Consider the following 26,160-nt stretch of genomic DNA (forward strand, 5'->3'; position numbering starts at 1 on the left):
TATGGAGGATATAGAGATTTATTTAATCAGGTTTACTATTTACAGTTGAGATCCACTTTCACATACTACTTTGCTACTCTACGTGGCTACACTGTTTCCAAACCCATTTAAGATCTACAGTCTAACAGTTCACTCAACACATAAAACCGCTCTTCATAGAAAATGAAATATTTCATCATAAGAACAGTAGTGCATACATTATACTCCTGAAAAGCCAGCTTGTATTTTAAACCACTAGTGTTTGAAAGTTTAGATCTGTGAAGGTCAAAACTGCAGTTGCATGATCCTAAAATGTTGGTCATGTCTTTTTGGTTTTTTGAGGGATTTTTTTTTAATTACAGTTTTATACATAAGCATACTGGCCTTCAATCAAGGAGTTTTTTAAAGTAACACTGGTGAGGGGCAAGATTGAAATATTTTTCTCAAACTAAATACAGTTGGTTTCCTTTGTACAACTCTGGCCAAAAACGTTCCATGTTGTGAAAGTTTGAAACATCCTTTTTCTAGATGCAAGAATCAGCCAGTTAATGCTTGGAGGTAATCTACCAAAGCAGGCACACATCCTTTGACTTTCACACCAACCAAATCACACAACTTGCAAACGGTTCTGGAATTAGAAAGTTTACTAGTATACTAAAACATTTAGATACATGAATAGCTGGCTAGAACAGTGAAAAGTCACAAGTAATTAGATGGGGGTGTGTCAAGCCGAGTTGTTCTGCCCATCACCAGTGTACAGTAGAGTTGTCCTTATCTGTGAAAGGTGTGCTCTGACTAAGCTTAGGGCAAGAAAGCTGTCACAGCAGACCTGGCCCATTCACCTTGCACACAAGTGAGATAAGATTGAACTGGGTGTTCACATTCTCTTCTAGGCATAGGTTCCACCAATGATGAGAAGTTCGTAGGCAGGATCCCGACTCCTCCTACATAGCACTATACAGGCACACAACATGCCCAGAAGCTATGGAGACAAAAAAAAAAAAAAAAAAGGAAACAAAAAGAAAACAAGCTGAGTACAAGAAAGGCACTTCAAGAGATTCAAACTCAGTGCAGAAATTGTCAGCATGCAACAAACGCATTGATCCTGAAAAGGCTTCATTTCCTGCTGCACAAAACGAGGGCCACAAACTCCAAATTTATTTTCTTCAAAGATGGTCTTGGACATACTTAAGAAGTGTTCTGGTTTAGCTATTTGTATTCTGCTTCAATAATTCAAATGATAGAAATTACTATTTATTTTTTTCTTAATGAAAGGTAGAGATTTTTAGATCCACTGATAGAAAAATCAAAGTGGACTCCAAATGCATTAGCCTCTAATTGCCACCAGGAGAAAAAGCAAAACTGTGTAAGGTTTTATGAACTTTATCCACTGTTGAAATCTCATGCAGAATGTGTAAGTCCAATGCGAATTATTCACTTTCAGACCTTTTCCATCTGTTTAAATTCACAGTATTATGACTGTGCTGGCAAGCGGGCCAGGAATTTAGGGTATGATCATACACATTTCCAAGACTTAAATCAGATGAATGTAATCTGGGATGCAGGACATAGAATTTTACATTTATTGAAGGAAGAATAAGACATAAATCAGATGAACATAGTTTGGGATGTAGGACATGACATTTTACATCTACTGAAGGAAGAATATGACTAAAAAGATCAGGTATAGTGCTGTGTTCTATGGTCTACAGTAACTGTTAACAGCTTCTAGTAAAGAGACTGTATTGATGTGGTCACATGCACAGAAGTTTATTCACATATGCAAATACTTCATCAGGCTCCCATCATAGCTCTGGATTATAAAGCAGCACCCAGAAGGCAGGGGTTTCTAAAAAAAAATTTAAACAAACAAAACACCACGAAACATCCCCACCCAAGAAAACCCTTGAACAGAAAGCAGGTAAGAATGAAATGGGTGAGCAGACAGCCAAGTATAAAGTTTCTTCATTGATACAGCAAAAAAATCAATGAAAATAGCACTGGAATAAAATAATTCCTTTTTAAATAAAGACTCATGCAAACATCACGTGTAACAAGTTTAAGAATAAAAGGTGGTAAGTGCAAACACAGTACTTCAGTTTGGTGAAAGACAGAAGAGACAACATTTTAAAAATCCTAACAAGCAGTGATTAAAAAGAAACATGATGAAATTTTAGAAAGAGCTTTTAATTTCCTGGAAAGAAACAAGTTGTAAAGATCAGTAATATTCTTTGTCTGGAGTGCATTATCTGCTTTGAATCTATAGCAGAAACCAGCTCAGGTTCAGAAAACCATCTGCAGAGTAACCTGGAGGATGGCACTTCAGCCTGCTGATAAAAACAGCATCTTCCTTCATTTGTTACCAGTACTTGAATGGTTCCAGTTGACAGACTAACTTCCAGGAATCTGTTATCATAGAATGGATTGGGATGGAAGAGACCTTTAAAGGTCATGAAATGATCTGGACATATTCAACTAGATCAGGTTCCTCTGGTTGTTATACTCATGTCAGATTTGCATGAGAGAATGACTTCATGAGCACAGCACATCAAAGTGAGAAGGTAATATGGGCAACAACTACAACAACAAAAAAAATGATAAGACTTGAGATGGAGAGTTTGTGGCAGCTGTGAGTGGTTATGGAACTCTGAAGAAGGACTGCAGCCTGCAAGTACAAAAATTTCACCTTTTTCCCCCTTCAAAACAAGGGTAAAATGAAGTCTGCTGCAGAGGAACAGCTCCTTTAGTCTTTTGGTATAATTCATTCCAGTTACATATAGCAAACAAATAAAAGTACAATTTGCAGTTATTCACAGAGATATTCCGTTCAGTGGCTCACCCAAGAAATCTGATTTATACGGGGTTGTGTAAACTTTGAAACAATCAAATGCTACAGTAAATCACCATGTAATCAACTTGTGAGTTGATATTTAAACCATTTATATCCTTTAGGAGGCAGCTGCGCATATTCCTAGAATTCGCTTAACCACAAAAGTAACTCCTCTATTTAAACTTTCTCTGCAGAAATAATTTGTTGTTTTAAAAACCATGCCAGCACCTCTAAAGCCTTCCCTAAGGCTTTTGATTCCATCTCTTCGGTTGCTACTTAAATATAGTGAACTTTTGTACTTTTTTGTTTGTACTTTACAAATCTGACTTGAGGATTTATGTCTCTCTTTCCACTTCATCTTTCAGAGATCAGAAAGTTCTCACAGTCAGAAGATTCATTGAGGGTTTTTTTAAATTTGCCTGCTAGCAATAACTATTACAATCTTCCATCAAATCAATTTGATATTTCTTTTACAAAAAAAGCTGTATGTGTATCTGCCAAGCTCAGCGTCTTGTAAAATGACCACTGCCTACAAGAGCTATCTTTAAAGAACTAATTCTGCAGATAATCAAGCAGAACTTCTACTGCACTGCAATGCTTTTGCTCCCTTCAGTTTACCTACTTAATAGCTCTGTGCTCTGTGGTTGAGATCAGATTATTGCACACTCTACATCTCCATGGTAACTGAAACATGAAGATACCAAAAATTACTGCTATGCAGAAGAGGCTTCAGTTTTTGACAGATTCCAAGCCTTTCATAAATCCCCCTCAGTCTTTTCATTTTAAAGAAGTACTAAAGGCTAAACTTGTTGAATATAAGCTGTGAGAGGTAAAGATCTCCAGACAACCTTACTGCATAACAGAAGAAATAATACATTCAGAGTGGATTCTATGCAATGAGTACAGGAAAGGTAGTAAAATTCACCAAAAGGTAAGAAAAACAATTACTCTAAGCTTACATGACATGACCTAGGTTACAGGCCATTTGCTGAAGTTTCAATTTGCCTACATACTATTTTTCAGAGAATCAGACTAAGTACATACTTAAATCCTCTATTAAAAATAAGAAGACATTCCAATTTGTCACAGAGCTATATTGGTTGGAAAGGATCTTAGAGATCATCCAGTTCCAACCCCCCTGCGTGGGCAGGAACACCTCCTACAAGACCAGGTTGCTCAAAGCCCCATCCAGTCTCTCCTTCAATATTTGTAGGGATGGAACAGCCACAACCTCCCTGGCCAACTCGTGCCAGTGTGTCTCAGCATCCTCACACTAACAAATTTCTTCCAAGAGACCCCCAGCTCCCTCAGCCTTTCCTCATAAGGGAGATGTTCCACTCCATCTTGGTGGCTCTGTGCTGGACTCTCTGAAGCAGTTCCCTGTCCTTCTTGAACTAAAGGGGCCCAGAACTGGACACAACATTCCAGATGTGGCCTCACCAGGGCAGAGAAGTGGGGAAAGATTACTTCTCTTGGCCTACCAACCACAACCCCTCTCATACACCCCAGGATGTCACTGTCTCTGGGCCACAAGGGCACATTGCTGGCTCATGGTCACCCTTCTACCTGCTAGGCCCTACCCAGGTCCTCTTTCTCTACACTACTCTGTAACAGCTTAGTCCCCAGCTTACACTGGTCCATGGGGTTGTTCTTTCCCAGATGCAAGACTACACACTTGCCCTTCTATTTCATTAAATTTCTTCCTGCCCAACTCTCCAGTCTCTCTAGGTTTCTCTCAGCCTTCTGGGGTGTCAGCCACTCCTCCCAGTTTTGAACTATCAGCAAACTTGCTGGCAGTGCACTCCATTCTTTTCATCCAGGTCACTGATGGATATATTGAATAGTAGTGGTCCCAGTACCAACCTCTGAGGGACTCCACTAGATACAGACTTCCAACTAGACTCTGTCCCATTGACCACAACTCTTGACTTCTCTTTAACCAGTTCAAAATCCACCTCACAACCTGATCACTCAGACCACATTTCCTCAATTTAGCTGCAAGAATGCTGTGGGGAACAATATCACGTGCTTTACTGAGATCAAGATAAACCACAACCACTGCACTACCATCATCTATCCACCCTGGTTACATCATCATAAAAGGCTATCAGGTTGTTAAACATGACCTTCCCTTAGTAAAACCATGCTGAGTGCTTCTAATGACACTCTTATCCTTGATATGTCTAGAGGCAGCGCTGAGGATAAGTTGCTCCATGACCTTTCCAGGGATGGAGGTGAGGTCCCTCTGGATGACATCCCTTCCCTCCAGCAACACCACTCAGCTTAGTTTCATCAGCAAACTTGCTGAGGGTACACTACACTCTACTGCCAGGGTCTCCAAAGATGTTAAACAGTACAAGTCCCAGGACTGTCTCCTGAGGAACTCAAATCACCACTGGTCTCCACTTGGACATCATGCCATTGGCCACTCACTCCTCTTTGAGTGCAATCACCCAGCCAATTCCTTATCAACCAGAAGGTCCATCCATCAAATCCATCCTTCTGATTTAGAAACCAGGATGTTGTGCAGGACAGTGTTGAACACTTTGCACAAGTCCAGGTAGATGACACCAGCTGCTCTCCCTTTGTCCACTGACCCTTTTCCATTATGAAAGGCCACCAAATTTGTCAGGCATGATTTGCCTTGGTGAAGCCATGCTAGTTGCTACTAGATATCTCCACAGTTTCCACGTGCCTTAGCAGAGCCTTCAGGAGGATCTGCTCCATGATCCATGACATCTTATGTTGCAGAATATACAGAACAGTTTGAATACTGTTTAGTATCAACAACTGCAACTAATGCCTTTTGAAAACACATGAATTTACAACCATTTGAACTGTTAAGATGCAAGAATATAACCTCTGATAGGCTTAAATGTGATTACCACTCAATGAGTATCACTACACACAAATTTCAAAGGTATTACCAACGGCCTGTATTCTGCATTTATCTTCATTCTATTTTTTCTAAACATGTACTGTAGTTTCTTTTAACTTTAAGCAAAAAAGATTTCAAAATGCTATACTGCAGCACTAGCAAAAAAATTTCTCTGATGGTCTTATCTTCTTGACAGACTTGTTTATACAGAACATACTTTCTGCCAGCTTGATTACTGACATATGGGGACAAAACAAAGAACACCCACTACAGAAGGGATACAACCAATGTGCTTCCCTAGAGTTGATGAGCCAGGAAAAATTCAAGGATGTAAGCACTCATATTTCCACTGCAAGCACGTTTCAGAAATTCTGGCCCATTCCCAGAAGAGTAAAACACTGCTGCATTTTGGAGAGGACATATTATCAGTGCTTCCAAAACTAGGAATAATGCCTCGTCTTGGGATTCAGTTCGTAAGATACTTTCTTTCCTACATAAAAAAACCTGTCACAGTAACCAGTACCACAGTATTGTGGTAAATACATTAGTGTGCATTACACAAATATATTTCAGTGTTCAAGCACACTAAATACTGCTTTACCATTTGAAGTTTTAATAATAGCAATTAAAAAACAAAACAAAAACCCCAAACCAACATTCCTTCAGAAGACTGAGTACCTATCTCATAAAATTTAAAAATTCCACAGCTGAAGTAGTCACATTCTGGATGGCTTCACATTACTTTATACAGTGTCAGTTATGACTATACCCTTAAAGAACTGAAGTAGAATTTTAGCCATATTTTCACAAGACTGTTTTCAAACTATTATTATTTACCTTTAAACTTACAATCCAGCTCAACAGTTATTTTTTTAAGATAAATGTCTAAGCTACCTAAACCAACAGGCACAATGTGTTCTGAATTTAAATGCTAATGATGACACAACATAACTCTGACCTTAGTTTTTAAGTCTCTGGGGACTCAGCTCATGTACAACATTTCTGAGGCCATAACATTGGCACAGTCTGAAAAACCAGGTGACTAATGTACTAAGCCTGCCAAATGGATTAGCATTCAAAACTTCCAGTTTTACAGATCTGTTTGAAAACTGTTTTAGGATTTCTTAAAAAAAAAAATCTAAGTACTGAGATACATCTTTATTTCTTCAGTTACTTTTTATGACCTGGGTTAACTGCAATACTTGAAAGCTCAGGTGGGAGACAGACTGTGCTCAATTTTAACTAAAATCTCCATTTCAGCACCTTTTCTAAAAGAAGAGAAACCAAGAAATCCCCAAGACACAACATGAAGCTTGGCTGAAAAAGAGCAGAGTATTCTATTAACAACCCTGGTGTATTTCCTGGGTGGTCCTGACATTGTCTGTACACCATGAAGCTGATGTACCTCTGAAACAGCATGAAGTATGAGCTGTTTGAAGTTGGAAATGAAATACTATGCAAATTGAAGTGTTGTAACACCATCAAAGCACATCCATGATAACAGAGGACTACTTTTCAAGAAAAAATTATGATTTACATTCTAGCAGATGACTTCATGTAGCATTCAGCTATCTTCACATCTAACAAGACACATCCACACAGCAGCAGTTTTTAGACAATACATGGTTGAGAAGTTCTGTGTTAAAGTGTTTAGAGCCTTTTGACTGATGTTCACTTATCCCCCTGGACCACATAGAGACTAAAGCTTTCCTCATCTTGTGCATACATGTTATAACCTGGACAGCAGTTTCAAATTTCATGAGGGAAAATGTTTAAGGCTAAAAAATACTGGCTTACCTGAACAGCAGCAAATGCTAGTGCTGCCCAGATGACATACATCATGATATCTTGAAGCTTCTTTACAACTAGAGCCTCACACCCCTGAAACAAGTAGAATTTTTACATATCCAACAATTGCACACATAAAAAAGCAAAAAACTAAAAAAGCCAAAAGCATCAAATGAGGCAAAGATAATCCAAACACCAAAAAAGTCATTACTTAGTGTATCACAGATTAAAAAAAGAAAGGGCATTTTTTCCCTAGAAGATATGTCTATTTGCTGTTAAAGCAAATATACCCAGGACTTCACGTTTCCAATAAAATAAAATAAATTATTGCCAGCAAAAGTAAACAGGTACATAAGTTCAGGCTTTGGCTGTCTTACCTCAGAATAAAGGTCTGTTGGGTGGGTCAAACTGCCAGTACAATTGCTGAGGGCTGCCTTGCAGCAGCTGAGTGGCACACTGTTATTTTTGGTTTCTTTGAACCAGTCAGTATTCTCCCAGTCTGAATAGTTACGGATTCCACAGCAGCGGAGCTGGAAAAAAAGAAAAACAAACAAAAACCAAAACATGCAGGTATAAAGAGCCAATGTGCCTATCAGTCAAGAAATGGCAGTTGACAGGAATTCTAAATGCAATACCAAGAACACAAGCATCTTAAGATCAGGCTACTTTGGTTACATGAATAACTCAAATTATTTGACAGTTCTTAAACCAATCATATAGTGAGTGTACTGTAAAGCAACCTACAGCTTTAAATCATTTAAGATACTGCTTACAAAATACAGAGGTGAATTCCAGTACTTGGAATTGGGGAATGTTTGACAACCCACTTTTCTCTCATACCTCCCAGACAAGACAAAAGCTTCATTTTTGCTTTAGAACTCCTATATCCTCAAAGTTTACAACAGATACTTGAAAAAACACTGTTTTCTGAGCATAGTTCTGGAATGAACCAGATTTTGCTTTCTGTGATTCTCTGTATTAAGCAGTACTATGACTGACTACAATGTATCAGACATTTAGTATGAAAATATTAGCCGACTTCAATTGATGCAATTGTAGAAATGTTGAGAGGTCCTGCATCTTCCCTAAGTCTGAGTGGTTCTTTTAGCTCTGAATTCAGAAGCCTGTGACACCACCTTTCAGCTTGAATCAAGAACACTTTCCTGCCCAGAGCATTCTAATTAAATCTGTGCAGATGTGAGAGCATTTTGTAGTGTTTCACTGCAGAAATTGTGATTCTGTGATAAGTACTAAATACCTGAATTCAAACACTGATTCACAGACAGCCAATTACACAAACTGCATCTCTCCACCAGAGTTGCAATTCTAGTAACTCTAATCAAGTTAAGCTATTTACAGATCAAGCAGCTGTTGCCTAGATTTGTCAGAATGGAAGATGTACTATACAAGTAGCAGAGCAACACAGCATTTGTGTTTTAAGGCTAGAAAAGACTGAAATGTTCTGTCTTGCAGTCTCACCTGCCTCTGTACATAGTCAATAGCACGACTGCCAGCATCAGGGTGTGTCCCATTGTATCCATTGTACACTTCCCGAATGCTGCGATTAACCCCTTTCTCCACCTGGGAAGGATTAGGAAAGCACATGCATTACCACTCCCACACAATTAGTACAGCAACTAAAATAACTCCCAATCACCTAAAATTAGCAAAGTTTCATGGTACAATTTCTTCAAATTCTAACTTGGCCCTTGCAAAGATGTTGCTAGCTTGCAGACAATGGACAAGAAACAAACCAAAGAGCATAAGATTTTACCCAAAGTAGCTTTGAAACATATCTCAAAGAAAACTGCTTTTGTTATGACACTGTGGCATGATCCACAAAAGGGCTCTGCATTTCCATTTCTACTTTCTCCTGTTCCTTCAGAGTTCCAAAGCAAAGCTAGTGTAACTGGGCTAACTCATCCCATTTGAGACCACAAGGATATGAGTAATACCACCTGCTCCTCCCATTCTGATTGAAGCACAGGTAAATTATCAAAGATGAGGTCTTTTGAGTGACTATCCTACAGTAACCAAGCTTTCTGTTCAGTGTCAGTCCCACCACCACTTCCTCAGAAAAGCTGATGCAGTACATTGTGCAGAGCAACAGCTACTTGGAATAGCTCCTCAAGCTACTGCAGATGAGTCAAGATGGTATAGATGCTGTCAAACCCAGAAGCTAGAGATAGATGTCACCCAAGAATAAACACTTGTTCCCCAAAAGGTGTCTTACAATGCCCATTTTGGAGGAATAATTGCCAGAACCTTTTAAGTAATATGCTTCAAAGAAAATGGGGTGTAGCTAAACATTTGTACAATAATAAGGCTAGCACTTAATTGTTTTTCTATCATGTTCAACAGGAATTATGTATGCAAGGACTGTAATCTTAGGGCTAAGCATTCACTAAGCTTATAACATAAACTTAGATTTGGAAGTTGCAGTAGGAAGACCATGCCAACACATCACTTCCTTGAACACCTTCACAGAAGTATTTTCTGTAGCAATAGCAGAAGCTTCATTCTTCCCCATCCAAGAATGACCATGATCTTTACCAGTGACTCCTTACAATTTATATTCATTAAAAAAATACAGATATGCCAATTTAACCCACACAGGCCGCTTAGCTTAAAATCAATTGTGTGATAATTATGTGATTTACATCTCTGATTCAGGTAACAAAAAAGCTGTTCAATCTGTCATACAGGTTTTTAAAACATTTCTTTCAGTGCTTGCTTACATATAATTTCATTTATGGTTCAACAAGGGCAATATTACAATGAAAGCAGAAGTCACTAGCTCTGTGGTGACTTATGTCAGCTTTTATGACAAAAAGAGTGAACTAAGCCACTTGGGAAAAAAGAAGGCAGTAAATCCTCAACCAACCAACAGCTTGTTTAATCCCTACCACTTCTAAGGACTACTTCCACTACAAGCATCAGAGTCCCACATGATCTTCCCAGTGCACTGACAAGATACTAGAAATCAAATGCAGACCATGAGAAAAACAAAACCATACCTAACCATACCAGTGTTTCTGTTCTAACTGTTAGCCAGATTTATAATGCAGAGTTCAAGGCAGCCGTGTTAGCTGCTTACTCACAACAGCCTTATTTGTGAACCAGGCAAAACCTCTATATCTTTACTTAATGGTTGCAGAACTGTTTATTTCAGGACAGGACAAAGCTTTTAGTTTTTAGATTAGTAAGATCCATGCTGTCATATAAACCCAGAAGGCCAAAGAAAGGTATATGGTGTTACAGTTCAGCTTGCTATTAAAGACACTGGAGTGTCCTATAATGCAATCATTCTACTTGCTACAGATAAAAATTCATTTTTGCCTCATTTTTTGTATAAATTTAGATGCAGACATAACAAAAGCCAATGAAACTGTGCAAGTCAGAAATGCCTTCAAGCTACACTGTGGTATCTCTAATACCATGTGGTGTACTTCCACCACATATTACTGTTGGCAGAAACTAATTAATTTCATTTTTCTAGTCCTGTTCCTTAATTTACATGAAACAAACACTGGGAGAGGTCAATTTTGGTAGCCATAACCCTTGCCAACAACCTGTATAAAGCTAGACAGTATGCATTATCACAATCAATCTACTTGATTATATTACAATGCTGTGTTAGTTTATATACCAAAACACAAAACAATTAAGGTAGGGCATACTGTTTTCATGTAGTGTGTTCAAGTATTGTGTAACCTAAGAAACTTACAAAGTCAAAGCATAAATAAATCAGAAGACTATCTGGAAAATGGAAAGGAACCAATTACCATGAGTCCTCTCTGCTGTTCCAACTGCTGATTATATATTCCAGCTAGTTTTTTGCCACTGAGAAAACTTTCTGCTTTGCTTTGAAGAACACTGATGTTCTAATTTCCAAGATACTGATATCAAAATTACCTTACTTGAAAGCTTTGTTTTCTTCCCTCAAGAAATATCCATTATTAGTCTGACAGAATCAAATACAACACAGACTACATCTCTGCATTTTGGTCAGCATTCACAACACAACATTTACTGAAATTGAGAAATCTTTACCTTTGCTCTGAAAATGTATCCAAGAACCACCACCATAACTTCCGTGATAAAAACCAGAAGCAGGATGATCACAAACTGTAAAATAAAATCAAGAGTGTTTGTACAAATAGTTTTAGCTATTTACTTTCTGAAAATTCCCATATATATTTTGGTATTTAAAGTAATTTTTCAGGTAAGGTTTTGATTGAACAGATAACTTAAGGCAGGCAATTAAGTTGACCAAATTAGGCCCAAACTGACTACATTCAATAAACTTCAGCATTCATTGCTTCTCCAAGTAATTAAAGGCAACCCAGCCAAGCAAGTGCTGATCATTAGGACTGAAAACATGCCAGAGTGCTTTGTTTCATTCAATCTGCTGCTAGATAAATAGGAACACTGCACCAAAACAGCTACAGAGGCTGCTCCTAAAAGTGATAGATGGACTAAGGAAATGTTTCTTCAGATTATCTCTGTCACAACTAACAGAGACTACAGACTATGCATTTGTATTGGTATATTTAACAACACTTTAAAAATAAACTGTTATAGAAGTCCACACAGCATCCAACAACAAAAAAGTGGGGACAGTTTAAACACTGGCCTCTCTCCTACCCAATTCAAACTGAAATTAAGAGTTAAATTGCTTGGAAACACATGATATAAAATACTTTCAAACAAAGGACTCAAATAAAACCATATTGAAAAATATGTAGGCATCATAACAACCCTGAGTTAATCTCGATGCAAGATACATAATACAAGATGGCTCCTGGCTCATCTTTGTGTCTAACTTCAGCTTTTCACTCATAACAGACAGAAGTGACATTTAAAAACTGCTGTAATTAATCATATGGGGTTCTTCTTGTTTTGTTTTTTTCATGAGATGACCAAAGTCCTAGAAAAGGTAAACCTGAGGAGCCTGCTGCTGCCAGAACTGGCTAATTTAACATTATTATTTGGGCCAGAAAGTTGAAGCATGTTAATAAAAAAAAATATGAAGGAAAAACATTTAAGGCCATAAGACAAGATTAGAACAAACTTTAAAGGAAGTAGTTTGGAAGTCTACTAAAAGGGGAGGCAGCCAAATAGGCAAATAACATCATGGAGAATTTTGCAACTTACTATAGCAAGTCCACAGCGACTTTCCCGAATTGTGGCACAGCACCCAATGAGTCCAATAATAAAAAGCAGTGTTCCCACTGCTATGATAATAACTGCTGGAACTAGTGTGTAGAAATCTTCAAAGAAGTGATCATAGTCATCGTATGTGATGAACACGGTGGCTCCCACGTAGCACAGTATGCCTGCTGCTGCCTGCAACAAACAGAGTAACATGGTCAAGTTCCCTGAACATCAAACTCTCCTTTCAGCAAGGCTACTTTCCAACAATTATTTTACCAAACACAATAAAAAGGTGTTTTTCCTCAGACACTAAGGTGGTGTTTTTGTTTCCGGGGTTTGTTTTTTAATTTCAACATTTTTGCTAGGTTATAGTATATGTTTATTAGGAACATCTAAACTGGAGGCTAGCCAGTAGTTTTCAAACTACATTTAATCTATGGGAGTCTTCTGAGGCATTAAGTCAACAAATCACAGTAACCATGCTATGAACACCAAACTCTTGCTTCCTGTGATCCAGCACTGCCTTTCCATGCTGTAAAGTAGACTTTCTACATAGCCTGATGTTCACAAACAGGATTTCACCCCATACAAGCAGCGTATTATTTGTTCTTCAGCAGCTTTTCAGAACATGTATACACTTCTTCTGTCTGCCATTGTTTACCTACTATTCTTCCATTTTGATAATTACTACCTATGATTTAATATTAGAACAGAATAGATACACACATTGTGTACTCTTAACATCTGCTATGAGAAGATGAATTGCTAGAAGCAACAGCCACTCTGAAGCACTCAAAACACTGGAAACAAAGAAGGTAGGAACAAATATAAAACACCAGTCATTAAAAGTCAGAACCAAGACCCATACTGCAAAACTCCCCATTTTTAAGAGATGTTCCAAGAAGTGTCATTGTATAAAATGGTCTTCTTTAAACCAACAAACATTTAAAGTTAGTGCAAATAAAACCTCTAGAATGGATTTGCCACTCTATACATTTAAAATACTACGAACTCACCTCCCTGAAAGCTACAGGGACCCTAACACAACAACACCTTCAACTAATTTAAGCTGAGCAGACCTGGCTCAGCTTCACTGAAAGCTGGTGCTTGAGGACTCAGCTAACATACACTTAGCTCAAAAAAAGAAGGGCCTTAGGAATTTTTGCTTTACCTATGTCTTTCATGATTATCTTTACACTTGCACATATATTAAATACAATATATTAAAATGAAGCATTTACATTTAAGTGACCTGCAAGGATGAACAATCTAATTTGAGTATTTCATGACATAGTTTTCTGGTGTCACAAGACAAGGCTAAGCTAAAACAATCTTCTAAGAGGAAATGAGTAAGCTATGGATCTGGGGAATTTCATTTTGCTGTAAAAGGCAATGTCCCCATTAATGTCCACTCCATACCCTGGACAGATAACTTCACTCAACTGGAATATTACACACTCCAGCTCGGATGTAAGGAAAGGAACTGCAGGTCACCTCCAGCCCTCCCTTCCCAGTCAGTGGCCCTGTAATTACCCTTATCTCTGCGCTGCAAAGAGGGGGGCAGACAAGCAAGTACCAGTAGCTGTACTACTATCAGACTGGATCCTGCTATTGTGGAACAAATAATAAGGTAATAATTCAGGCCAGGAAGGATCTCAGATCCCTTAGTTCCAATGTCCTGCTCAAAGCACAGTCAACAATGAATTCAGACCAGATTGCTCAATACTTTGTCCCAAGTCTTAAAAATTTAAGGATGAAGATTCCAGAGCTTCCCTGGGCAACCTATTCATTGTAGCCCAGAACAAGACAAGCCAGAAGACTGGTACCTAGTATTCAGCACTACTTGTTACTACATGCCAGAAGTACTGCATTATCACTGCAGCTATTCCCTATAAAACAATACTGCATAAAGACTACTAAAGTAATAATTTACATTTGGAATATCCCCTGCAACACTTTCTTATAGGAATACTATGTCAAAGAAAAAGATATTAACAACCAGCTTGAACGCATCATCATTTCTGTGTTACTCCAAGCAACATGTCACCTCCCCGTCCATCTTTCTAAAGGGAAGATGAGTACTGCACAGGAATCTTAAGACTATGCAGGAAGCTCACATTCTCCAATAAAAAGTGCTACTCAGTGAAACTGGAAAGACCAACAAAAACCAACAGCAAGACATCATCTCCAGACAAGAAAATCTGAAGTGAACAAGCTATTACAAAATCACCCCTTTGTACAAAAGATGTTGAAATGCTAATCCAACTCTACAGATCCTGCCATGTCAGGTACAACATGGCAAAATGCAGACATAGTTTCTGTACACAAAGCAAAGATTCCCAGTACCCTCACTGAACAATGGAATTACATTAACTGTTGCCTAGCAATGAAGCACATGAATGGCAGGACAGTGATGTAATCTCCCATTTCTAAGAATTAAAATGCTTGTTAGAAATATGGTATATTGCAAGGTGGCAATTGAAAAAACACCTGTGGCTGCCATCAGGGACTAAAATATACCATAAAATTAAAACATTTGTGACCCCCTTTGTCCTCTGTTGTGCAAAATCTAAGTGGCTTCCATCTTAAGAAAAATCTGGTTCATTAAATACATGTCCTCATGCTGTTTAGGAATTTGAAACAAAGAGTTCAACTGTCTACAGATGTTAACTTTCCTTCCCTGCTTCAAGATGCATACACATTTTAAGAAATCTTGCTCTTCCAGTATTATATGACAGATGAGCCTGGAGAATACAAAGCTCAAATACTGTCTTAGAAACTAAGATATGCCACACTGTGCTTGTTAAAAAAAAAAAAAAGTTTTGTCATGATACTAGAAAGGCAGCTTTTTCTTTAAATTTCTCAGAATAAAACAGCCTGGTCTGAAGATTCACTAAACCCTTTCCACACATGGTACCATAATGACTGATCAGTCATGGAAGGATTTGGCCCTAGGTTTTGCTTCTGAAGGCTGTGGTACCCGTGTTTCTCTGGAAGAAAGCAAAGAACTTTGGTAACATCAGTGTGTAGTCATCTGTTTATAAACCCTGCAATTAGCAGAAGAACAAAGCTGAGAAAGACTTTGCCTCTATTCAAGTCACCATACCTATGGGGGTTAGAAGTGTCCTGTGCATTAAAGATAGTAACATTTTTGAGCAGGTACAATACCTAGTCTATCGCAGAACAAGGAAAACAGTACCACTACCCAGACAGTTTACAGGAAAACAAGTTTCAAATGCTTTCCTTCGGATGACAGTGCTTAGGCTTTTCTTCAGCCTGGTCTAAACCAGGAAGGGGGGGAGGTCTCTTAAGTCAGCATTTTATCTGGGATCAGGAAGTGTTTTTGAAGCTTTCTGCTTATCTTCTCATGCTTTTCTCTTACTGCCTTCTGGTTTGCATTCCCTAACAATCTTAGGAGTGTACAATAGGACTCACTTTGGATGAAACTAAACTAGGAAAGGAGTGCTTTTACTGTGCTAACTGCTAAAAGGTATTCAGTCGATTGAACCAGACTAGCCTGAGGTCCTTCCTTCTGCCCCAAAACTCATCAGGTTCAACAAATTGTCATCAACACAATCTGGGTTTTGCTCTCCCTCCAAAGAGCCACATTATATATTAATCACAGAAAGTCAGGGGTTGGAAGGGACCTCAAAAGGGTCACCTACAGCAGGTCACACAGAAATGTGTCCAGGTGGGTTTGGGCTATTTTAAGAGCAGGACTCCACTAATGCATAAATTCTGCTGACCTACACATAGTATGCAATCACCCTGATCAGTATGCACACACAAAGTATGCATGCACAAGTTATATGCACATCTATTACCTGCTGAAGCCCAAGAATAAACCCCCAAACAGTACCATGTACTTACATCATTTGCTTCACAAAAAGGAAGTCATCTAAAGAAAATGAAATCCATATCACAAGACACAAGGATACTTAAAAAAAGTAATTTCCTAAAACAGTTCAAGTCTCAGTGCTTATTATTCAGCAGAATAAACAGGAAATCTGCAACTTGCTCAAGCCAAAGATGTTCAAATAAAAAGCTACCACATTCACAAGCATGCATTTCCTACCACTAAATGGGAGCCAAATATATCAACTGTGCAGTTCAAGTAACTCTTTGATAAAAAGGGCTTGAAGGAAGAAATCTCAAGCTTAATCTGCCTAAGGCTCTAAATAGAGATGGCAGCAGCTCCTGAATTTGGGCCAGGTCACATGCATGCTCTAGGGACATGACTGGTTATATAGCATTCACTATCCTTTTAGAGCTGTTTGCATCTATCTTCTAGTACACAAGTGGCATAGACTTATTTTAGGATGAATTAACCTTTAAAGACAAGCCAAGGCAAGTATAGTCAATAGAACTGTTGTAAAGTGCTTGAACAGTTAGGTATCCTTTTAATGAGAGGCAAAAAATTAAAAATACATTACTTTTTTTAGTTCAGAAAAAGCTTGACACTGTTGTTCTGGTATGGGCCTCTAAGGAGTTATCAGCAGTTGGACAAGTATGCACGGAACTGAGGGAAAACTGGAATATTCAATGACACAATGATAAGTACAATGACACAGACCACACAAAGGATTACAGGAAAGCCTATTTCAGATTCGGGGCTCTTACAGTGAGTAAACTCCTTCCCTCCCATATCTTTGGGCTGGTAAAATACAGCCTCTTCAGGCCACATTTGTTTCACAAAGTCAGCTTTCACCTTCCATGTGAACTAAGGCATGCAAAGGCTAAACCACTGAATGCACCTTGAATCACTTTGAGATTTTGTTGTAGTGAGTGGGGCTTTGTTGTGTTTTGTTTTGTTTTTTTTCTAAGTAGGCTGCCAAAACACACCAAGAAGTTTTAATCTCTTTTAGTAATGTTCACATGTTGCAGCACTTTAAAAGGCAAAATTCTGGCTGGCTAACATCATGACTGGTAAGATACTTGTTCTGTTGATCACTTATTTATCAAACATGGTCACTGCAGCTCCATTTACAAACTAATGCTTCCTTAACCTATTAATGTTGCTCCCAAACAGATCTGATGAAAACTTGTCCAGTGACTCTGTATCTTTAAAAAGCATTATCTCATGAGAAATCAGGGGTTTTTTTACACTACTTCTCGATTATGTACCTAGCACTGTATTGCTCTGACACTTTCAGTCCTCTCCAATACCTAAGTTTCCATAGCCTGATTACTGTCAGATACGAAAGTTTTCCTGATATGCTTCTACATATAGTTTTTCTTCCTGCTTTCTGTCCTTCAAAATCTAGTTCCTCATAACTTCAAAGTACCTAACAGGATCTCTCTAAAGGTTATTCTTTATATTCTTTGCAGCAGTTGCTCCGTATCTCCCTCTCCACTCCCATTCCACACAAATACAAATCTATCCTTGACATTATTTTTTAAATAGGTGCCCATCCACCTTAGAAACCAATGGTTTCTTGACACCCTTCTACTGTGTTCTCATCAATAACTTAACTGGAACACTAAGCTGTAATGTAACTTACAAAAAGGTGGGTGAAGAAAATCAGCAATTCCACTCAACTTTTTAACATAGGAATATTTTAAGGGCTTCCCAAACAAAGCCATGCAGAATTCAAATAAGCCAAACTACTTTATCTACACTAGACAAAATCAAACCTGTAACACTACAAGTCAAAACCTCAAATTCAAAAGGCTGACCCATGCTGCCTTTGCATTTGGCATTACATATTTTAAGTATCACTAATTGCAAAAGACAATGCACCAGCAGACTAGAAGAGATGTTGACAATAAAATGATCCTTTTACAACTATTTAGTGATCAGAGTTGTAACTTAACCTTGAACTCCACTGTTTCCATATTCCTTGTCCTGCACAGGAACAATGATTACTCCATGCTATGACGTTTTGCCACCTGAAGTGATACTTCAAATTCCATGTAGTACTCAAAGATAACACATTTTTGCTTCTGTTAGGTACTAACTCTACTTTGAAGCACAAGAACAGATGACAAAAAAATCCTGAAAAATCTGAGGCAAAGACTTGAAACTCATCTTGTAAAAGAAACAAATTGTACTACCATGTTACTTAAAAGCAAATTGAAGCCTCACAAAAGAAATCAGGGCCTGGTCCATGTTTGCTACCTGAAAAAGTGTGTGCAAGAAAATCACTCAAGAGGACACACTTCCAGAATTTTAAATCCTAATTTTGGATAAAAACTTACTTTCCTTAAAATGTAGAATACATAAATGTTAAACATTCCTGCAAATACACTTCACTACCGTTGCAGCAGACGCACAAAACATTCTATTTAAGAAGACAACATTCAATTTCTACAACCAGAAGTGACTGTCCTTCAAACTTGCAAGAAGTTTCTTCATTATCCCAACCTTTAAAGTCCAGAGCAGAAACAACTCTATAAATCTAGTAAAAAAAAAAAAAATTACTTTCCTTATTCCTATGTGCAAGAAGTTAACTATACTTTTCCTTTCTTCTGCTAAATTTCAGTTTTTCTGTTGCTGCATTTTCTTCTTTTCTACTGGAAACCCAAACCCCACTAGATAAACACTGCTAGCTACAGATGCTTAGAAGGACAGCACAGATAGCTCCCCTCAGATAACTCTACATAATTTCTAATACTATGGTTACTGTTCTGTGGTAAGCACACATAAGATGTAAAGTGAACACAGAACTGTAGAAATAATTCTTGCTGTACAGAACTGAAGCCTTGAGATTTAACAAGCATACCAAAGAATGTTTTATAACAGCTTAGCCAAATGAACTGTAAAAACTAAAGATTTCAAGTCAGTTAAGTAAGAACAAGAGCAACTTACAAAGTTAATTTGCAACTACTGAGTTGGAAGTATCCCAGAAACAGAGTCCATTCCTCTTCTTGAGGAGCAGGACAGCGGTAAAGAAAACTTTGAAAGCAAGCACAGGGTACTGGGTACTGTTGTAGCAGAGCAGGCTGTCAAACCACATAAATTCTTTGGGAATATAAAACTCTTTTCCAAAGCAAGACTACAAGCACCTGAGTATTTTAGCTGTATACCCTATATCCTAAACACAAGCTTGAAAACATTTCCATAGCATTGTTGTCTTCATCTCATTTCTTCAAACTGCTTTCAACTGAATTATGAAAATCACCAAATAAAGCCTTCAATTAAGTGTTCACAAAATAAACACATCTAACTGTAGCTTTTAGATACTGGTCCCAGGTAAATTTACTTTTTCTTCCTCTTTCAAAGCAGTGCAGACTTGTACTTTTTAAAAGTTCTTTAAAAAAAAAACATGCCATTTTCAAATACTTTATTTGTAATTAGTCACAGTCAATATTTCATCGAGATATCAAAAATTTTATTATCAACTTTGATATATAAACTTACAAATTTTTGTAATTTTGGGGTTTTTTTATGAGTACAGGTTCAAGTTTTCCTGTCATGTCAGTTATTATAACCTTTCCAAACTGGAAAAAACCCCAGCATATCACATCCTAAATTCTCAGACAGATCAATCAGTGTCTGGACTCCCACTGCACCAAAAAGATTTCTGAGAATATATCTAGTGCAGGTTTAAATCATTTCTCATATATATTGTCTTTATCATCACAATTACTTCCTCTGCTATACCTTTCCTTACAGAAAAGGAGTTGGCATCACCTAAATGAAAGTGAAGTGACCAATCAGAGTTCAGGTTGAACTTACGAGAAAGGTCAAGTGAAGGACTGCTTTTCCCTTGCCATTTTTCCTATCTACTCCAAAAGTGACTTTTAACCATAAACCTCTAGGAAATACTTTAATCTCATCTGCATTCCTTTAATCTTTCCAAGAAGGGCAAGTTTCAGCTGATGCTTCTTACCAATGCCTTTCTAAAACGCCTTTGAGTTTAAGTAGTCTTTGCCAAATTATCCAAAATTTAAATAAGTGTTTCATGCAAGATCTTTATCATGCTACTCTGGATGACTGCCATGCATGATACTGCTTTCCTGCAATACTTTGAAGTTTGTGTGTGTCTCCACAGGATGTACTTGATGCTTGACGTCCCTGCTAACAACTCAGCCGAACTGCCACAAGTACCACACCAAAAACTTGGAAAGGTGCACAAAATGCATCCAGCTCCTACACAGTAACCAGCACCTGCCCTGCTGTGGGAGAAGTAAAAATTAAATATAATGCTATAGTAAGTCACAAAATGTATGAATGTAAACATAAGAATTTAACAGGATGTGAAAAAATGTTTTCACAAGACTATACAGGAGCAACATGACCTTTTAATAGTGTAATCTAGAAAATCTAGTAAGTAGCACAGAAGTTTTCAAAATTATGAGATGAAGTTGTAGAATCACTAGCAAACTGAGTAGTTTGGGTTATTAAAGTGAGCAGTTACAGTTGATGAAAGAGTGGGTATGTCTATGACATGTCAGCAATCCTCATCTGCCTTTTTCAGAGCACTTGAAAGGAATTTTTAAACAGAAGCTGCATTCTAGACTACAGAGTATAACAAAAACATCTCTTTTTCTGCAGCAGAAGTGACAACTTGCTGAACATCTCACGCTCACATCTACCAACTTGCATACAGGAGTTCAGAACAGAGCCTAACTGGTATCAGCAACTGAAGAAAAATCTACTTCAAGATGCCATAAGACTTAAAACTAGATGTCCAGTAAGAACTAAGTATGATACAGCAGCCATCAAATAGGTTTTTGAATGCCATCTGCAACTATGCATGTAACAAAAAGCCACACCCAACAAAGCAGATTTCAAACCAACAGCTGTACCATGTAGTTTATCTCACCTCATTTCACATGAAGGACTCTATGTACAGTCAAAATTACAGACTTGTAATATGCACCACTTAAAAGTCAAATATGCCTCACATTTACTGCTCCTCTCTCTGAACAGCTATACACACTAACACTGGTGAGACTGCATAGAAATGCATTTTCCCAGGCCATGATTAGTTTTTAGGCATCCATGAGAGGCATTCCTTTGTAAAAATTTAGACAAGAACATTCATCCTGCAACGCTTACTAGACTTCATATGGCTTTCAATATTAAATGAGGTAGCTACGTACTGCTGCATTTTTCTGTTCAGTAATTTGTCACCTAGTATTACTTCCTTAAAGCTGAAGTTTTTGAACAGGTGAGACTACGGATAGCCTGGTCACAGAGCTGGAATGAGAAATGCAGTAGATAAATGAAAAACAAACAACAAAAAAGAAGAATTCTTAGAAGTCCACAGAATATGCTTTCGTTTGATTTCATTTATTTGTTCTCACAAGCCAGTGGTTACAGCCGATAAAAACTAAGCTACAGCTTGTTATGTCTATCCTGACAAAGGTTGCCTACAGCAGCCAACTGTTCCAACCTGGGCAAGCCTTTGTTTTACAGCCAGCATGACTGTAGTCGTGGCAGGTTTAAGTGAAGCATAAATATTACGACGCATCTGTGGTTACTGGAAGAAGTGCAGGGTAAGATTAGCTTTTGGACTAATAAGCTATATATCTATCTCCTGATTCTATGTTTAAAATACAAGGAAGAAAACAGTGCTTTTCAGTTACTGCTGATTATCTGAGACTGGCATCCTCAATGCCAGAGAAGACACAGAACTAGCTGTCTGTATCAGCTCTCCAAAAACCAAACTGGTGGAGCCCTAAAAACATCAATAATGCAACTTCAGCTGTATTCAGTTACAAAAGCGTCTCCATCTTAAGATCACTAATGCTCGTTAAGCATTAACTGCAAGGCTACGGGGGCAACAGATTCACCTTCACCCACCTCTCAACTTTCTGGGGACAGACTGGCATGGAGGAGGCTGCGTCCACTGCCAAAACGTGGGGTCCCACGAAGGGGCAGGGTGCCAGTTAAAACACAAAGCGTTTAAACACAAACTGCATCAGAGAAGGGGCGACACGGGGCCTGGGGGGCTTCCAGCCGCTGCCGTGAGCCAGAACCGGACGGTGCTGAGGGGTCCGGGCCTGCAGCGGCCTCAGGGCCGGGCCTGGCGTCACAGCCCGCCCGTGCCCTCCGTTCACCGCACGGCTGACGGGAGAGACAGCCCCGCGCCCAGAAAGCCCGACCCTCCCCTTGCCGCCCCCGGGGCTCACCCAGAAGATAAGATTAAGGAAGACCAAGACGGTTTTGGAGGAGGTGATGCCGCACTGGCCCATCGCGCCCGCCGTCCCTCAGCCTCCGCCCGCACCTCTCCTCTCAGCAGCCCTCACCGCCGCTCCGCCAACGGCCCCGCCCCACGTGACGCAGGCGGCGGCGTGGGGAGCCTAAGATGGCGGCCGCCCGCGTCCCGTGGCGGGAGGGGGCGGAGGGCCCTAAGATGGCGAAGCTCTTCCCCATTACGGAGCCGGCGCGGAGGGGCTGAGGAGAGGAGAGGAGAGGAGAGGAGAGGAGAGGACAGGACAGGACAGGACAGGACAGGACAGGACAGGACAGGACAGGACAGGACAGGACAGGACAGAGGGGAAAGGGTTGCAGGAGGTAGGGTGCTCGTTGCTCCCCGTCCCTCAGGAGGCAGGGGCTGCCCCGCAGCCCTTTCTCCGGGGATCCCAGGGCAGCTCTCGGGAGACGCCTGGAACACGAAGGGAAAAGAAAAAAACACCTCACACCTGCGATATGAGGAGGGGTTCGAGGGCAGGGACCCCGAGGCTTCAGGCTGAAGGGCGGTGCTGGGGGCAAGAGCTGAGGCAAGGCCACACCCCATGGGGAGCTCCAGGCTGGGCACAGAGTGGCAGAAAGGGACCTGGGAGTCTGGATTGACAGGAAGCTGAACATGAACCAGCAGTGTGCCCAGGTGGCCAAGAAGGCCAATGGCATCCTGGGCTGGCTCAGGAACAGCGTGGCCAGCAGGTCCAGGGAAGGGATTCTGCCCCTGTGCTCAGCTCTGGGGAGGCCACAGCTTGAGTCCTATGTCCAGTTCTGGGCCCCTCAGCTCAGGAAGGAGATTGAGGTGCTGGAGCAGGTCCAGAGAAGAGCAAGGAGGCTGTGAAGGGATCCAGCAGAATTGCTGTGAGGAAGGGCTGAGGGAGCTGGGGGTGTTGAGGCTGGAGAAGAGGAGGCTCAGGGGAGACCTCATCACTCTCTCCAACTCCCTGAAAGGAGGTTGGAGCCAGGGGGGTTCAGTCTCTTCTCCCAGGCAACTCTCAGTAAGACAAGAGGGCCTGGGCTTAAGCTCTGCCAGGGGGGGTTTAGGTTGGATATAAGGAAGAAATTCTTTACAGAGCTGGTGATCAGGCATTGGAATGGGCTGCCCAGGGAGGTGGTGGATTCTCCATCCCTGGAGGTCTTCAAAAAGAGACTGATGTGGCACTCAGTGCCATGGTCTGGGAACCACAGTGGTAGTGGATCAAGGGTTGGACTTGATGATCTCAGAGGTGCTTTCCAACCCGGATGACTCTGTGAGAGCAGCTGCCCCTGGAGACCTCTCCCGGCGTGGCCGTGGTGTCTGTGGGGCTGCCTGGCGGGCAGGGTCCGAAGGTGCCGGTGCCGGGCTGGGGAAAGCTCGGGGTGCACTGCTAGATTTTAAAGGAGAAACCAAACCAGGCACCAGGCACAGCAGGCAGGGAGAGCAAATGTGTGCTGATGAGCCCTCCATGCAGCTTACAGTCAGGACACATACCTGGCAGGAAGGGAAAGCTCCCAGCAAATGGTGAGGAAAGTGCAAGCAGTGGTGGTATTTTTTGGAACAATCAGGAGCCAGCCCTTCGTTGAGAATGCCTTGTGTGCTACCTCACTGGTAGAACCAAACCCCTTCTCCCCCATTTCTTCTGGCAGCAGGGTGCCTTTCTTCTTAATCCTTTTATTCTCTTTCTTCTTTCTAATCCTCCACATTTCCTAGAAATACCAGTTGTTCCAGAGCTGCTCTCCCCTGCTTGCTCAGTGCCTACACCTTGTTTGCTTTCTAGCAGATTTACTTTTCAGGTGGAAATGAAATTACCCATGGCATTGAGAGCTTTAATGTTTTAGGGATCAGTTCTGTAGAGGCAGACAAGTAACAAGCAGTTATATTCCACTGTTCTGTTTCCATGGCAGCAGAGTTAGGGTTTTTTTCCCTCCTACAGTTTTGGGAAGTTATATCCAGAACTAGTTTCTGGATGCCATGGAGATAGTATGTCTTTTTTTGGCATTCTTTTCAAGTCCTTCTATGCTCATCGATGAAAGTTCCTAATCTTGCAAGGCTTAACAGAGTATTTTCTATCACTAAAAATTAACTTATATGCCCAAAAGGTATGCTCAGAGTTTGTTCCACTAGTAATATGGTTTTATATCAAATTTATGGCATTTAGGATGTGATTGTATCTCATAATTATTGCTTTTTAAAGTGCTTTCTGCGCTTTATGTAGTACTGTTCTGTGACATATGGCACTTTAAAAGCATTTATAGATTATACTCTCAAAAACGTCATTAAGCATTGACAAGAACTCCTCCTCTTGCTAAGAGAAACTTGATAGAAAAAAGGGTTAATGATGCTATTTTAAAAACTCACAAAGATTTTATTGCAACAATGCTATTACACAATTTCAGTTTGAACAGAGCCAGCCTGCTCTGATTTTCTGTATTGGTTTGCTCTATTTTCACAACACAGTATGTGTTTTGTTACAGATTCGTAGGATCTGGTGATCACTAAACACACTTGGGTTTCTTTTTACATCTAGCTTTGAAAAATGAGAATGATAAAATGGATGCAAAAAAAGGGCTAGAACTCCGTGCTTGAGAGGAGACAGGTGCTGTTACACAAGGGCCTTGGTGGGGTTGCAGCTTTCTGAGTGCAGGAACCAAAATGGGCTCACAGGGAGGATGGCAAAGGGAGGAGAAACGGGAAGACTGCAGTCCTGAGTGGGCAGAGGGATCCTGGGGGCTGGACTCACCCTGCCTGAGATGGCAACATCAAGCACCAGGAAAAAAGATAAAGGCCTGGCATTCCTCTGTGCAGTGCTGTCTTGCTCTTATCATGCACAGAAAACTGGCTGATAGCAGGTGCCAGTTTGAGGTCCTTGTCAGGCTCTGGTCCAATGAAATACTCTGGGTTGTTTGGAACACAAGTGTGAAACTTCTGTGTATCACCAGTCCCTGGAGTCTCAAATCCACAGACTCTTCCTGGTATCAAATGTGCACCAGTGCTGGCATCTCACACCAAGCATGGCATGCCAGCCAAGTGACATTTAGGGAAAAGATGGGACAAGTAGCAAGATGCCATCAGAAATTGCCCCTCATTCCTACATGAGAACATAGGGAATTCTAGTGCTCTGCCTGCATGGGTAGGAGAGAAGGGCTGAGCTGAGGACAGGCAGGGCACTTCCCAGGAGGAGAGGGAGCAAGGCATGCTGGAAGTGGGTTGTAACAAGTGTGAAAACTGACTGCAGTTTCAGTATCTGGCTTGACTGAATTGGACTGAGCTGTCTCCTGCACAGCTTTGTTGCTTAGATCTTTTTACCTTCCTTGATGTGGACAGGTAGCTTGACTGCTGAGATGTGCTTTTGTCATTTACGCAGGTTAAGCCTCTTTGAAATTCTTCAAAGAATGTTTATTCAGCATTTCACAATA

General features: G+C 40.1%; 1 protein-coding gene across 1 annotated transcript; it reads right to left on the bottom strand.

Moving 5' to 3' along the window:
• TSPAN3 (tetraspanin 3) lies at window positions 1–22,906 on the bottom strand. Its single transcript, XM_030457021.1, has 7 exons — window positions 22,713–22,906; window positions 12,633–12,824; window positions 11,529–11,603; window positions 8,955–9,056; window positions 7,853–8,005; window positions 7,485–7,568; window positions 1–961 (listed from the first exon to the last, which is right to left on the bottom strand). Exons 1-7 carry the CDS (start codon window positions 22,773–22,775, stop codon window positions 869–871), a joined length of 762 nt encoding a protein of 253 aa, XP_030312881.1. The 5' UTR covers window positions 22,776–22,906; the 3' UTR covers window positions 1–868.
• Window positions 22,907–26,160: the final 3,254 nt, after the last annotated feature.

The sequence above is a fragment of the Calypte anna genome, chromosome 10, assembly GCF_003957555.1.
Source record: "Calypte anna isolate BGI_N300 chromosome 10, bCalAnn1_v1.p, whole genome shotgun sequence".
Classification (NCBI taxonomy): domain Eukaryota; kingdom Metazoa; phylum Chordata; class Aves; order Apodiformes; family Trochilidae; genus Calypte; species Calypte anna.

Coding starts and splice junctions, on each gene's coding strand:
- TSPAN3 (XM_030457021.1), bottom strand. CDS start 22,775: ATGGGCCAGTGCGGCATCACCTCCTCCAAAACCGTCTTGGTCTTCCTT. Junction 8,006..8,954: donor TTGACTATGTACAGAGGCAG/GTGAGACTGCAA, acceptor CTTTTTTTCCAG/CTCCGCTGCTGTGGAATCCG. Junction 7,569..7,852: donor CAACAGACCTTTATTCTGAG/GTAAGACAGCCA, acceptor TACTTGTTTCAG/GGGTGTGAGGCTCTAGTTGT.